General features: G+C 41.6%; 1 protein-coding gene across 4 annotated transcripts in view; it reads right to left on the bottom strand.

Moving 5' to 3' along the window:
- The window catches only part of EPHB6 (EPH receptor B6), a 66,785-nt gene that overhangs the window by 15,723 nt on the left and 38,190 nt on the right, over positions 1 to 12,872 (bottom strand). For all 4 annotated transcript variants that reach the window (XM_036386998.1, XM_036387014.1, XM_036386990.1 and 1 more), the window contains exons 5-6: positions 5,894 to 6,049; positions 4,540 to 4,878 (exon numbers count right to left, since the gene is read on the bottom strand). In XM_036386998.1, coding sequence (XP_036242891.1) covers positions 4,540 to 4,878; positions 5,894 to 6,049 — 495 coding nt within the window. The remainder of the gene's footprint in view (positions 1 to 4,539; positions 4,879 to 5,893; positions 6,050 to 12,872) is intronic.

The raw sequence follows: 12,872 nt of genomic DNA, 5'->3' as shown, positions 1-12,872 counted from the left end.
ATCTTCTGTTATACAGTTTGATCAACCTCAGTTAGGCCTTTAATGTTCACTAACATGCCTCTACATTCTCTCATAGTTATTTCACTTTTGTTACCTCTTCAGGTATCCTGTTCTCCTCATATTCCAAGCAGATGACATGAAGACCCTAGCTTTGTTCATAGCTTTGTTCCAGCTTCCCAAACACCATCTTCTAGGAAGATCCGTCTGAATGCAGCATGGAAATTCCATTCTTGATGTGTTTATTATCTTATCTTTATTTTGAAAATGTCCTACATTTTTCCACTCATTTTGATTTAGTTCTGGCCCTTTCTCTAAATACCAAAAATCCTTGAAAAGTATCTTGGATTGTCTTCTGTCATAACCTTGTACTTTTGCTCCCTATGGATGAAGAGTGATTTAAAAGGGCAAATTAGTGAGTTATTTTAACTTCCCTTCCCTCTCTTATTATTAGTTTTTGTATATGCATTCCATTCATGCTTAATAAAAAGGAAAATAGCCTTTATGACACAAGGTGCCATGTTTTACTTTGTATTTATACTTACACTTCCTCAAAAGATTTCTGACTTCATTTGAACAGTAAGTGAAACCTGAATTTTGAAAACAAGTCCTTTTGTTCTCTGCTCATCCTGCAGAGATTGGGCATAGTAAAGAGAGAAACTGGAATAGTTCCTTTTTGTGGAGTGACCATAGAAACTATTATTAATTCCCAGTCATAGCTGGGCAAATCTATTAAAGATGGGTAAATTGACAAATGTCATTAATGTCACTAAGGGAAAAATAAAATTTAAAAGAGTATTTTTCCTGTTCCTATCTGAACAGAAAATAAAAAAGTTGAATTCTTTGGGAACATTGGTGAGTGCTCCGAGTTGGCAATTAGATCATAAATAAGCAAACAGCTAAGGACTTTGAAAAACAATGTATTCCATTCAGAGGACAATGAACACTCACACTCCACTTGCTGTACCTGCTGGCTTTAGCCTGGCAAAACACAACAGCATGTAGGTTTTGACAGCTCTCTTCTTATTTCTCTCTCATTTTGAACTAGAAAATTCCTTGCCTTTGTCCCTGATTTTGCCAACTAAGTCTACTGTACTCTTTTGACTCTCTTTGGAAAAGCAAACATCTTCAAGCAATTCATCATTTCCCCTCACAATCTCATAATCATCCTTGGCATTTAATTCCTTTCCCCTTTTCACACCATTTCATGCGAAAATCTTCTGTCAGGTCCTCTTAAACTTCCTGGCACTACCCAGAAGTGTCCTTGTCCCTATTTATCCTCTTACACAAGCCTTCAGACTGTCTAGCACTCATTTCTGCAGCGCTACAGATTTTTGGTATTGACAGGTCCCACTGCTCTGATTTCCACTGATGCAGAAGGCTGCTACATATATTTTCACAGGTACAAGGCAACCTGGTCAAATAACTCTCATATTCACATACCTCTACTAGCTCTCAGAACATCTGGACTCAGCTAAAAACCCCAATACACTTGCTTTTAAAAGTCTGCATTGATTTGTTCCAACATTTAAATCTCTGCTGCCTTTCTTTTTTCCTCTTCTTTCTAGGAATGTAAGAACTGCCTGAACGAATAAGTTCAGTAGCATTTCTCTGGCAACAGACATTACTACATGCTTCAGTGAAATTTGCAGGGAAAAAGTGGTAGTTACAGGTAGTTACAGCTGTGCATAGAATAAGTTTTTTCACAGTCCTTTAAATGAAAACCTGACTTCTGTCCTTAGACATGAGAAGAGGTATTTGTTTACCCTGATAAGTACACTTGAAAATGTTAAAACAATGAATAAAAGATTAGTCAGTTTTATTTTTTGTGATAATATGGTAGGAGTTTAAGTTCTTTGCATTTTTGTGTGTCAGGTTCACACCTGTGATAAAGTATAACTTCATTAGAATTACATAATTGCCTTTCATCACGTGGTTCCTGCTATCTGGAACAGCCTTCCAACATCTCTCTATACTTCCTGACATTTATTTAGGCATTCACCCTCAGCACTTCAAACCTGAGCTGAAAGCAATTCCCTTCTCTTGTCTCATCTCTGCACAGTTCTTCCGGTGATTAGCATATCATATTTGCATTTCACACTATTACTATCCAAACAGGTTTCATTACTGCTATCCAAACAGCTCTCATGTTTCAGGTCAAGTCTTACAGTAAAGGAGGTTTTTCGGTGACAGCCCTTCTAATTCTGATTTCAGGCACATGGTCACTGAAGACTAGGAACACCATAATCAGTCTGCACAGAAAAATGTCATTCTGTGCAACAAAGGATCCTATCATGCTCTGAAGAAGGGCCAGAAGACCGTGTGGGGTATGCAAACTCTTAGAGGAACGGTGTTTTTGAGACAAAGTTGAAGAGTGAAGAGGTATCATGGGAAGAAGAAAAAGTAGGACTGTTTCCACACAGAACATTGCCTAAGATATCTCTAACAAAGGGGCAGGAGTATTTTTTGGACCAGCAATTTTCAAGAAGAGAGAGAACTCAACTGATGTATGAGTAAGCAGAATCTTCAGAAACTGCCAGGACTGGAGGGTCTTTTTTCAGGTCATCTTTAATTCAGTGGAGTGAAAAAAATTTTTATGGCCCTTTATCCTGACACTGTACCTTTTTCTTTTTGCTTCTTGGTTTTTTTTTTTTTTTTGGTACCCTTCATGTTTTCCTGTACCCTTTTTTCTCTCAGCATGTAAAATCCTGAAAGTTCTATCTCTGCTTGTATAATAATAATAACAGAAATAATAATAATTGCTACAATAACACAACATCAACAAGCAACGCTAAAGCGAAAAGCTGCTGAACGGATCAAAAGGAGGGGGTATGGATGAGACAGATCACGTGATGGAGGAAGCAGGGCCTTGTTAGTATGAGCTGTCAGTACAAATCGAGGGCAGCTCATCTCAAGCTCACTTCTAACGATCCCAAGGAAAAGCAAGGAAAGAAAAAACTGCGACCAAACACAAAAAGAAGCCACTCAGTACTCACTGATGTTTAAGGAAGTTGTTCTCCCCTGAAACAGCTTTACTGCACAAGAGAGGCATCTTAGAGAGGAGTACCCAACATACTCAAGACACCCAGACACTGTAAGACACTGTGAGACACTTGGAAGAGGAGTGGTCAGAAAATTCAAACAGAAACAGAAGAAGAGGGTAGATTGGGTGATTCCGGGAAGGAGAAGGAAGCAGCTGCTCAATTAAATTATCTCTGATATAGATAAAGAAGGTTGAGATGAGAAACATGAAGAAAGAGAATTCTGTAGGACGTTAATAGAACACCCACCTTTCTCCAGGAGAAGCCAAAGGAACTGCCTGGAATTACCATACAAATTACCCAGCCACATTTTACTGTAAACAAAAACTGATCACCCACTTGCAGCCAGTCTCTTAAGGGGACCAGGGATCCTAGAGGTGCTTTGCTACTTGATGTCTGTCAGGTAACATTTCAAAGGGAACAAACAGATCAACCCCCTGGCATCTATTAACAGCAGGAAATTAGTTGGGGGGTATATATATATTCCCTTTCTTTCCATATAATAGAAACAGAAATGAAAAGACGTGATTTAACCAAGCCCATGATGGTACATCTGGTTTCACAGCACTTCTCTGGAGCTTTGCCAAAATCTTGTTTTGCAGGGGTTTCCACACTACACTCTGGAATCTCATACGGGATTTGTTTCAGTTTAACATTTACACAACTCTAAATGTTTGCAGACATTTTCTGTCACTCAGTTCAAAATGTTCCCCCTCCTTCTCCTCTTCATCACATTACTCCTTATTATATCCTCTTAAATAAGCTGTGTATAATTCCTCTCCATATTAGCTTATACATGCTTGTGAAGAACAACATATGCCCAGTCTCTTAATGCTGACATTTAGCAGAACTCTATGCCTGGATGTATGTGTCTCTCTCCAGCTCCAGTCCTTGTAAATTATATTTACAGGAAACAGAACTCCTCTGACTGCCCACACAACCCATTAGTATGTTAGTTTAGTCATCCCCACCATTTAGTTTCTAGTTACAAGGATCATGACATTTTTGAATATAACTGCACAACACATTTTAATATTTCTACCATGTAAAGAGGAAAAAAAATTGTTTCTTATTAAGAGGAAAATAAGATGATGAAATGGAGAAGAGTAGGGGATAGAGAAAATGAATAGTTTCTCTGGCAAAATGACATTCACAAAATCCTCATCAAGCCCTGGTAGCGTCCCCTCTCTTGCACAATGAAACAATGTGCTTCGCCTGACTCAAAGTGCTACATGTCCCAATGGAATCCTCTCCAGGGCAGCTTCTTCCCCAAAAATCACACCAGCTGCTAAACTGGAGTTTTTCTGCCAAGAAGCAAGAGTGGAAAGCCCATTTAGGTAAGACAGAAATGAGAAGGATAAAAGTGAAACTATGGAACTAGCAGGGCAGGATAAAAAAAGGCACATGACACAAGTAAAGTGACAAAACTCCAAAAGATAAAAGCCAATCAAATGAGAGAGAGAGTAGAAGCTTCGGGACTCGGATGCAGGGGTCTCCTCACCTGACTGGCTGGTGCTGACATTGATGGTGGCAAAGTGGGGTGCTTCTGAACTGAGCTCAGTGACCAAGTTGACGGCCTGGATCTCGAAGGTGTAGTGCACACGGGCCAGGAGGTTGGAGACCTGCACGCGGCTCTCGGTCAGCCCCACCTGGCGCGGCTCGAAGTGCACGCTGTCCCCGCAGCGCACGCACGGCCCCGCCGAGCCCGCCGGGCACACCTTGCAGATCACGTTGAAGAAAACATCCTTGCGGCCGCCCAGGTCCTTGGGGAGGCGCCAGGTCAGAAGCACGTTGGAGCCTACGATTTCGTAGCTGAGGTCACGAGGAGCAGAGGGGATGCCTAGAAGGCAGAACGAAGGATTAAAATCCCAGGAAAGAATGGGAGAGAGGTGAGGGAAGGCAGGAGGCAAAGCAAAGAGAAAAGAATAGAAGAACAAGTTGCTTCTTCTTCTCATTCTTACTCTTCATCAGTTCTTTCTTAGAACAAGGCTAAGAAAAACATACTCTTTGCTACATCAAGCACACACATTAACAAAGGAACAACTGTATTAGCACATTTTAGACAAACAAAATTACAAAGAAGAATCTTTGTTTCAAGGGTGTGACATTTTTATTTCCCAAAAAGAACAGCCATTGTTTAGGGAAGTGCCAATCCCTTGAAATTTTAAACTTCACACAAGCTTAGTATAGATTTATCTCTACTGAGACCTGTAATTCTCTCCTTTGGCACCTAATATCTCTGAACTTTCTCAGACTTTAGTTAACCTGTTGCATTTGTTCCAGGAACTGGACACCAGTTTTGCCTGCAATTATTCCTGGTGCCAGCCAGATTCCTCAATGGCATCAGAGGTAAACTCTGACAGCTGAAAAAGTGCCCACTCTGTGCATCCAACACTTCCCTTGATGCACAGAGATAGTGAAAAGAAGGGAGAAAATGCAGAGGGTGAGAAGAAGGCATGGGGATGAGAATGGGACAAGACACTGCAGCTAAGAAGTAAAAAGTTCAGAAAGGTAGAAGTAGGCAACAGAATTGCACCGCTAAACCTGGGCACAGACACAAAGCAAGATGGGAAGGGGAGGGACAGAGAGGCTGAGCTCAGTAACAGGGAGGGGTAAGGGAAACATTATTTACAGAACATTTTCCTCTGAAGGCTATAATGAAACCGAAGAATCCTCATTCTCACCATCACTCTGTAGTTAGGTGCAGAAGCAAAGGCAAGTTTTGGGTTATTTCAAAGGTCTTGAGAAGAGGGGAATTGCAACCCCCCCCCTCGCCCCCTGCCAAATCATTTTGGGCACATTTCTCTCTCATTAACTTCCCTTCTTGCTTTCAAACACTTCATCCAAACACTTACCAGTGCAGGGAGCATCAGAATTGTCCGAAGCAGATCGGTAGTACCGGTTCTGACACGCACATTCCCGGGAACCCGGCAGTGGAGCGTGGCTGTGGGCAGGGCACAGATGGCAGGGGTCATCTCCCACAGATACTTTAAAGAAACCAGGGGCACAAGCTAAGAGGAGGAAAATAAGAGAGGTAAAAGCAGGAAAATCATTAATTCAGATTTCAGAAACACTGTAATCTAATTTACACTTAACTTCTGCTGCTGAGAGAAGTTCTTGCATAGAGCTGCTGCTGGTTTTGGTTCCTTATGGAGCATATTTTGTCCAAGTTGCCATTTCAAAACAGTTTATTTTATTCTGTATGTAATTGCTTAAATTGATTCACTGGCAGATGAAAGAGAACCAGTCCTGAGACAGCTTTGGCCACCTCAAATAATTGTCTTCTCATTATTCACTCAAAATGCTTTCAAATTGGAGAAGCCAAGGAGCCCAGCCAAGCGATTTGTCTTGAAATATCAAACAGTTACCTACACCTCCTTCCCCACACCCAACACAGCCACAAAATTGGATTTTTTATGCTGCCTACAACAGTTTCATTGCTTAAAGTAATATACACTACCATTGCTGATTTTGCACTAAAACTAAGAGCAGACACTAAGACTGGCAGTCCTGTTTTTTTCCTGTAGGTCTGAAAACTTCCCAGTAATGGATAAAAGTATGTTAATTAGTCAAATTTAATCTGCAAATGCATAGGAAAATGTATATACAACAAGTTGAAACAAGGATGGAAATCCATCTGACAGGGAAAGAAAATGAAAAATGAAAAAATAATTTATTAACAATATGGGAGTATGGCACATTCTAGGTTTGGCAAAGATGCCTAATAGGAGGTGCTTGGACCTTATATAGAAGTGCTAGGATACAGCTTTTTCTGCTTTTATGTATGTTTTCTAAAGCTGATTTTCTATATAAATAGATGCAGGTCTTTTAGATTTTATGGACTAACAAACTCAAGTGAAAGTTAATTTGCAGCTGACATTTGGTTCATTAATTTCACAATAAAGAGCATTTACAAGGACTGGGAAACTTTCAGATAGACCCCAGATAAAAGCAGAACTATTCTAACAAGCAGAATATTCCAATGGATTGAGGATAGCAAAAAATTACCTAAAAAAAGCAAAGCAAGTAAGAGAAGAATATTGTACAGAGCTGTTATATGAAATCAGAATCATATGTGTTCAATCCCCCTTGAGGCTACAGGCACAGTCCAGAAATAACAGCCAAAAACATCTGTGGAGTCCCATCAGGTTTATGCCTCTTGTATTACTTCATCCTCTGTCAAAACTCTTCTAAGATGCACAGAGCAACCTGCACATGTACACAGATAAGAGTGATCAGTCCTGGAACAGGCCAGATCATGAAGAGGACTTCAATAACTCTGAATGACAGCTATTAGATAGGGGAACACTGTTTCTTTCCAGCACTCAAAAAATTGACAACATTCAGTATGTGATACATTGCCATTTGGAAAGGAAAGGGGAAGAAGAGACTGTAATTTTTCATGTGATGGATGATGGTTAAGAAAAGTGCAACTGCCTTTGTCTTCAGGCCTTTATCCAGCAGAAAATCAAATTATTCCCATACGGAGAGATACGTCCTTATGTTTGTATGAACAAGAAAGAGTATGTAAGATTTTATCCACTTCATAAACTATACACCTTTCACTCAATTTTAGGCTCTCTTAGCAGCCACAGATGTAGAATATAATACTCACACTTCTTGGCAAATGCATTTGTACTGAAACTACGAGTAGTATGAATGGGAAGTTCTCATCCAACACACTGCAAAGTCATTCAACCAAAATTTCAGGGATTTTTCTTTATTTCAAGTTTGAGAATGCTGAAATTAATGTGAATGGCTTTAGTTTCTTAAAAAGTAATTTTAACTCATCTGTTTTTTCTTGCATCAAACTCCTTCTTGAGCTTTTGCTGAGCCTTAGAACTAATGGTACATTCATTCCACTTGTCAAGGCAGACCCTCTAGAATGGTTATTTTCTTTCATTCAGTATTACAGCCTGATATCAAGTAGGACACCCGGCTGCTAGTAATAATAATGAAAATGAACAGGTAATGGTAATGTCTGCCATGCATGTCATGCTAAAGGGAAATCTGTAGAGGGCACAGACTTCACCCCGGAAGTACAAAACCATATTTACCCTACAAGGACAGTGCAAAAAGATTTCAGGTAAATTCACCTTTAGCCCAATTGCAAATCATATGGAAAGCTAGCAAAGCTGTGAATGAAGAATTTGTCTCGTGTTTAGTAAATAAAATTAATTTTTAAATAAACATGTTGTGTTAAAATAGATAAACATCTATTTTTACAGAGTTCTTTTAACATCTACTGGCAACTTGCTGTTGAGCCTGGGGATGCTCAACAAGGGGTGAGGTCTGCAGAGATGGCACACTGTTGATGAATTAGCCAAAGGTAGTAAGCAAAAGTGCAGTGCTGTAGGTTTTATGCCATGGAACAAAATGGTGTAGCACCACCTCAGTAACGAAAAGCAGTCTGTGTAAGTTACCTCTATTGGCTTATAAGCACCTCTGTTGCTTAAAAGGCCATGCAGGATTTCATCCATGTTACGGGCAGTCACTCCAAGTGACCATAAACATTGAAAAGCTGCTTGTAAAAACCAACCGACCAACACACAGAGCAAGAACACAAGCCTCTGGACAGGGTCGTGGTGCCAGCTAATGGCTAACAATGTTATCTGCTTATATCACTGATGCAGTCAGTACACTGCTATAGGGACAACACTCTGGAACAGGTATGTGTATGTGTAACAAACACCACTGATCAAATACTTACACCTGTTCTTAACTGCCTCACAAAATCTAATTTCACTGTCCATGCACTGTGCTTGGCATTGTATGTCTGAACCATATGCAAAAGTAGGTTATTGCTGTCTCCCCAAGCACTGCCCAGGGTCCAATGCCTTTTGTCTTGTGACACTGAGCTGATTCCTTGCTACCTAAGAGATCTCTTACTCACTGAGGCCACATCTATTTTTGAGTACAATCCCAGAACGGTAAGAGTCACTCAATGAAGAATTGTTTATTTAGGTTCAAGAGTAATGACAGCATGAGAACAGGTGACTTTACAGTAAATTACAGGTTTGAACAAGAATATTTCCACCAACTAAAGTAGCAGGCTTCTGAGACAAACTTCAAATACAAGCAGTAGACAAAAAGAGAACAAAACAAAACAAAACAAATCCAAAAAACCCCCAAAAGCCAAACCACATTAAGAAGGAACCAGGCCTGTTTATGAAGCGATTTTGATACAGTTGCCATTTACATCTCTTCCTTCCAACATCTCCAGGTCAAATATTCCCTTGTCCTTTATTTAACTAAAGCAGAGAGAAGCAGCCACATCGGCTCATTAATAAACACTTCACTAGAGCTGAGTGAACTGAAGAAACAAAACTTCACTGCATCTGTTCCACCAATAAACAAATTTCAGTAATATGCTCTCATGTCCTCTGTGCTACACCAGAAGAGACGGATGTCTTGGCTATACCAGACGGCATTCGATGTTTACCTGTGAAAAACTGAATGGAGCTCACAGCTGCCAGCTGGAATTAGCCTCCCATTCAGAGGATCTTCAAGGGGGACTACAACCAGCCTACTATACTGGAGGAGGAACACAGCAGGGCATAAGGGTTCCAGAAGTTCCTGGAAAGGATTGGGAACTACTTCCTGACCCAAGCAATAGAGGAGGCAATGAGGGGAGGTGTCCCCCTGGACCTGATGCTCACAAACAAGGAAGGGCTCACTGGTGATGTGAGGGCTGAAGGCAGCCTTAGCTACAGTGACCATGACATGGTGGACTTAAAGATCCAGAGTGCAGCAACCAGAGCAAAAAGCCAGCTCACAACACTGAACTCCAGGACAAGCAGATGTGACCACTTGGGTGATGTGGAGGAGTCCCGTGGGATAACACCCTGGAGGAAAGAGCGACTCAAAGAAGCTAGTTCATGTGCAAGGATTACCTCTTCCAGGTGCAAAAGCACTCCATCCCAACAAGCACAAATTCAGGCAAAAAATGCCAACAGGCCTGCATGTTTGAACATAGCTCCTAGAACAGAAAGGAAGTATATGGAGGCAGAAGCATGGACAGGTAGCCTGAGAGGAACATAGAAGCATTGTCCAAACACGTAGACACATGGCTAGGAAAGCCAAAGTCTACCCGGAATCGCATCTGGCACAGGATGTCAAAAGTGAGAAGGGTTTCTCTAAGAAAAGAAGTGGCTCAAGGAGGACTAGAGAAAATGTGGGTGACACAGGACAAGTTCTTCACATCAGTCTTAACTAGCAAGACCAGCCTTTATGAACTCTAGGTCCTGGACACCTCAGGGAATTCTGCAGCAAGGATGATGATCTTTGGCTTCTACTCAGCTTTGGTGAGGGTACACTTGGAGACTCAACACTAAACTGTGTTGAGTTTTAGGCTCAACACTAAACCATGTTGAGTTTTGGGCTCCCCAGTACACTAGAGACGTTAACGTATTGGAGAGAATTGAGCAGAGGGCCATAAAGATGATGAAGGGGATGGAGTATTTCCCACAGGAGGAGAGGCTGATAGAGATGAGACTGCTCAGCATGGGGAGGAGAAGGCTTCCAGCAATCTCATGAATGAGCACAAATTGTTGAAGGGAGGAAGTGAAGAAGACAGCTCTTTTCAGTGTTTCTCAGTGACAGGCCCAGAGGTGAAGAGCTGAAACACAGCAGGTTCCCTCTGAATACAAGGAAGCAGTTTTTTACCATGAGGGTGACCAAGCACTGAAGCAGGTTACCTACAGGGGTTTTGGAGTCTCCTTCCTTGCAGAAATTAAAAATTAGTCTGGACCTACTTGCTAGAGATGACCCTGCTTGTGCAGGGAGGGGGTTAAGGTGTACTCCAGAGATTTCTTCCAAGTTCAGCTATTCTTTGTTTTCCCTTAAACATAAGCCAATTAAAATGTGTGGATAGAGCCCTGTGGCCTTGGTTGCCTCACCGCCAGATCATTCATCACATACATGATTGTGGGTGGGTGGACAAGGAACAATGAATGCAAAGTTCTTGACACTAGACTACATCTCATTTCAGATGTTCAGAAGTGAAATGAGAATAGGATTGCCGGGTTCCCTCTGAGGGAAGGGCCTAAAAAAGACTTTAAACAAGACAGAAAAGTGTGAAGAAAAGCAATAAGGGAGGGATTTGCTTGCCCAGTTCCACTCACATTACAGAAATTGCACCTGAAGAACTATGAAGTGGAATACTGAGCAACTTAGGAGGGAAGATCTCTCCACAGTGATTATTTTTTATTGTCTAGTGAAAAAAATAATTACTACATAAACCTATAATCTCACATTGTTATTTCCAGGAGGGATGGCAGATATAGAGAAACAATCATGCTTTGAAACTCTCATCCTGCCCCTGGGTATTTCTATTTCCAGAAGAAAAACAGCAAAATGAAATCACATAGCATACTGCAAGCAAAGCAGATTTACAGTGATTAAACATGATTCACGTCTCTCTCACCTTCCTAATAAAATATAGTTGGAAAAATAATACTATGGCCTAAGTTTTTTGTTGCTTATATTTTACATCTGTAATTTTGGCCAAAATGGCCGGACTGAATAAAGTAGACACTAACTGGCCTCAAGCTACAAGAAGCTAAAGAATGGCTTCCAAAGGCAGGCACTGCAGCTATCACAAACTTTCTGCTTCCAGCTGAACCCTGCCTCTGCATCCAGTCAGAGAGCTACTTACATTCACAAGAACCTTTATGCCTTTCCAGAATTGTCTAAGATAGGCTGCCCATAGCACTCAGGACTTTAGCCCACAGATAGCAATAATAATTGTTCCCAGGACATGGAGCTTTTCCTGGCATTGCCTCAGTCCAGTCACTATAAATAGTATATCGAAAGTCAAGTCAGGAGGAAGGAGAAAAAAATTCCCTGGCAATCTAAATAGGCAAAAGCCACTTCCTCTTATTCAAGCACTTCCAGTGAGCCTAGGGCTGTCTTCATACACACAGACAGAATCCATCTCTCATTTGTTTCTGAATGATCTTGCATTCCCTTCCTATTGCAGATCATGGCATCAGGTCCACTTGCCGTGGTCCTACAACCTGTGCAGATGACTGTGCTCACTGGAGACAGTCCTAACAGATGTTCAGACTGCAGCAGGCCCACTGACACCAGGACTAGGATGTTTTCCTTTAGTGAACTTCAGTGCCATCCCAGAGAAACCCTGAACAAGAGGGGCTTCTCCTGAAACACTTCCACCATGTTCCTGCAGAACAACTTCACACAAAACAGGAACACCAGCTAAGCCATAGTCCTTGTCACTGGGGATAGTGCAACTCACCATTCCCCCAGCACCAGGACTTTCCAAGAAAACACAGATCTAGCTCTGATTGATTCACAATATCGGATCAGGGACAGAGGTTTGCAGAGCTAGCACCTCAGGGGGCAGAGCAGGCTGCCACTTCCCATCAAGTCAAGCCTACTGTGAAAGGAGAAGGCAGAGTTTGGAGTGCGCAAGCGCTTTTCCCTCAGCTTGTCTCAGTCATTTTTCATATCTTGGCACAGTGTCAGAATGCCACAACACTTCAGCTGGGCACAGCTCATCTCAGACACTGACCCAGTTTTCCTCAGCTCCCCCTACAACACTTGCCCCTGTGTTGCCTGTGTTTGCCTGACTGCTCACTGGAGACAAGTTCCACCCAGGAGCCAGAGGAGCAGCTTCTGGCAGATTTCTAGCAATAACAAATAGCAAAACCAGCAGAGAAAAGTGCTGGGATCATGGAGTGGCAGTAGGGAGAGGGGTAAAGAAAATTAAAATTAAGAGAGGACAGACGAAGAACCAAAGAGGTAGGGAAAGAGGCATTAAAAAGCTCACTCAGACAGTAAGGGCAGAGAGGAAATATTTGGAGAACTAAGCAA

This window comes from Molothrus ater, chromosome 2 (assembly GCF_012460135.2).
Source record: "Molothrus ater isolate BHLD 08-10-18 breed brown headed cowbird chromosome 2, BPBGC_Mater_1.1, whole genome shotgun sequence".
Classification (NCBI taxonomy): domain Eukaryota; kingdom Metazoa; phylum Chordata; class Aves; order Passeriformes; family Icteridae; genus Molothrus; species Molothrus ater.
The sequence above is the reverse complement of the archived record's forward strand: the minus strand, read 5'-3'. Positions and strand labels throughout refer to the sequence as shown.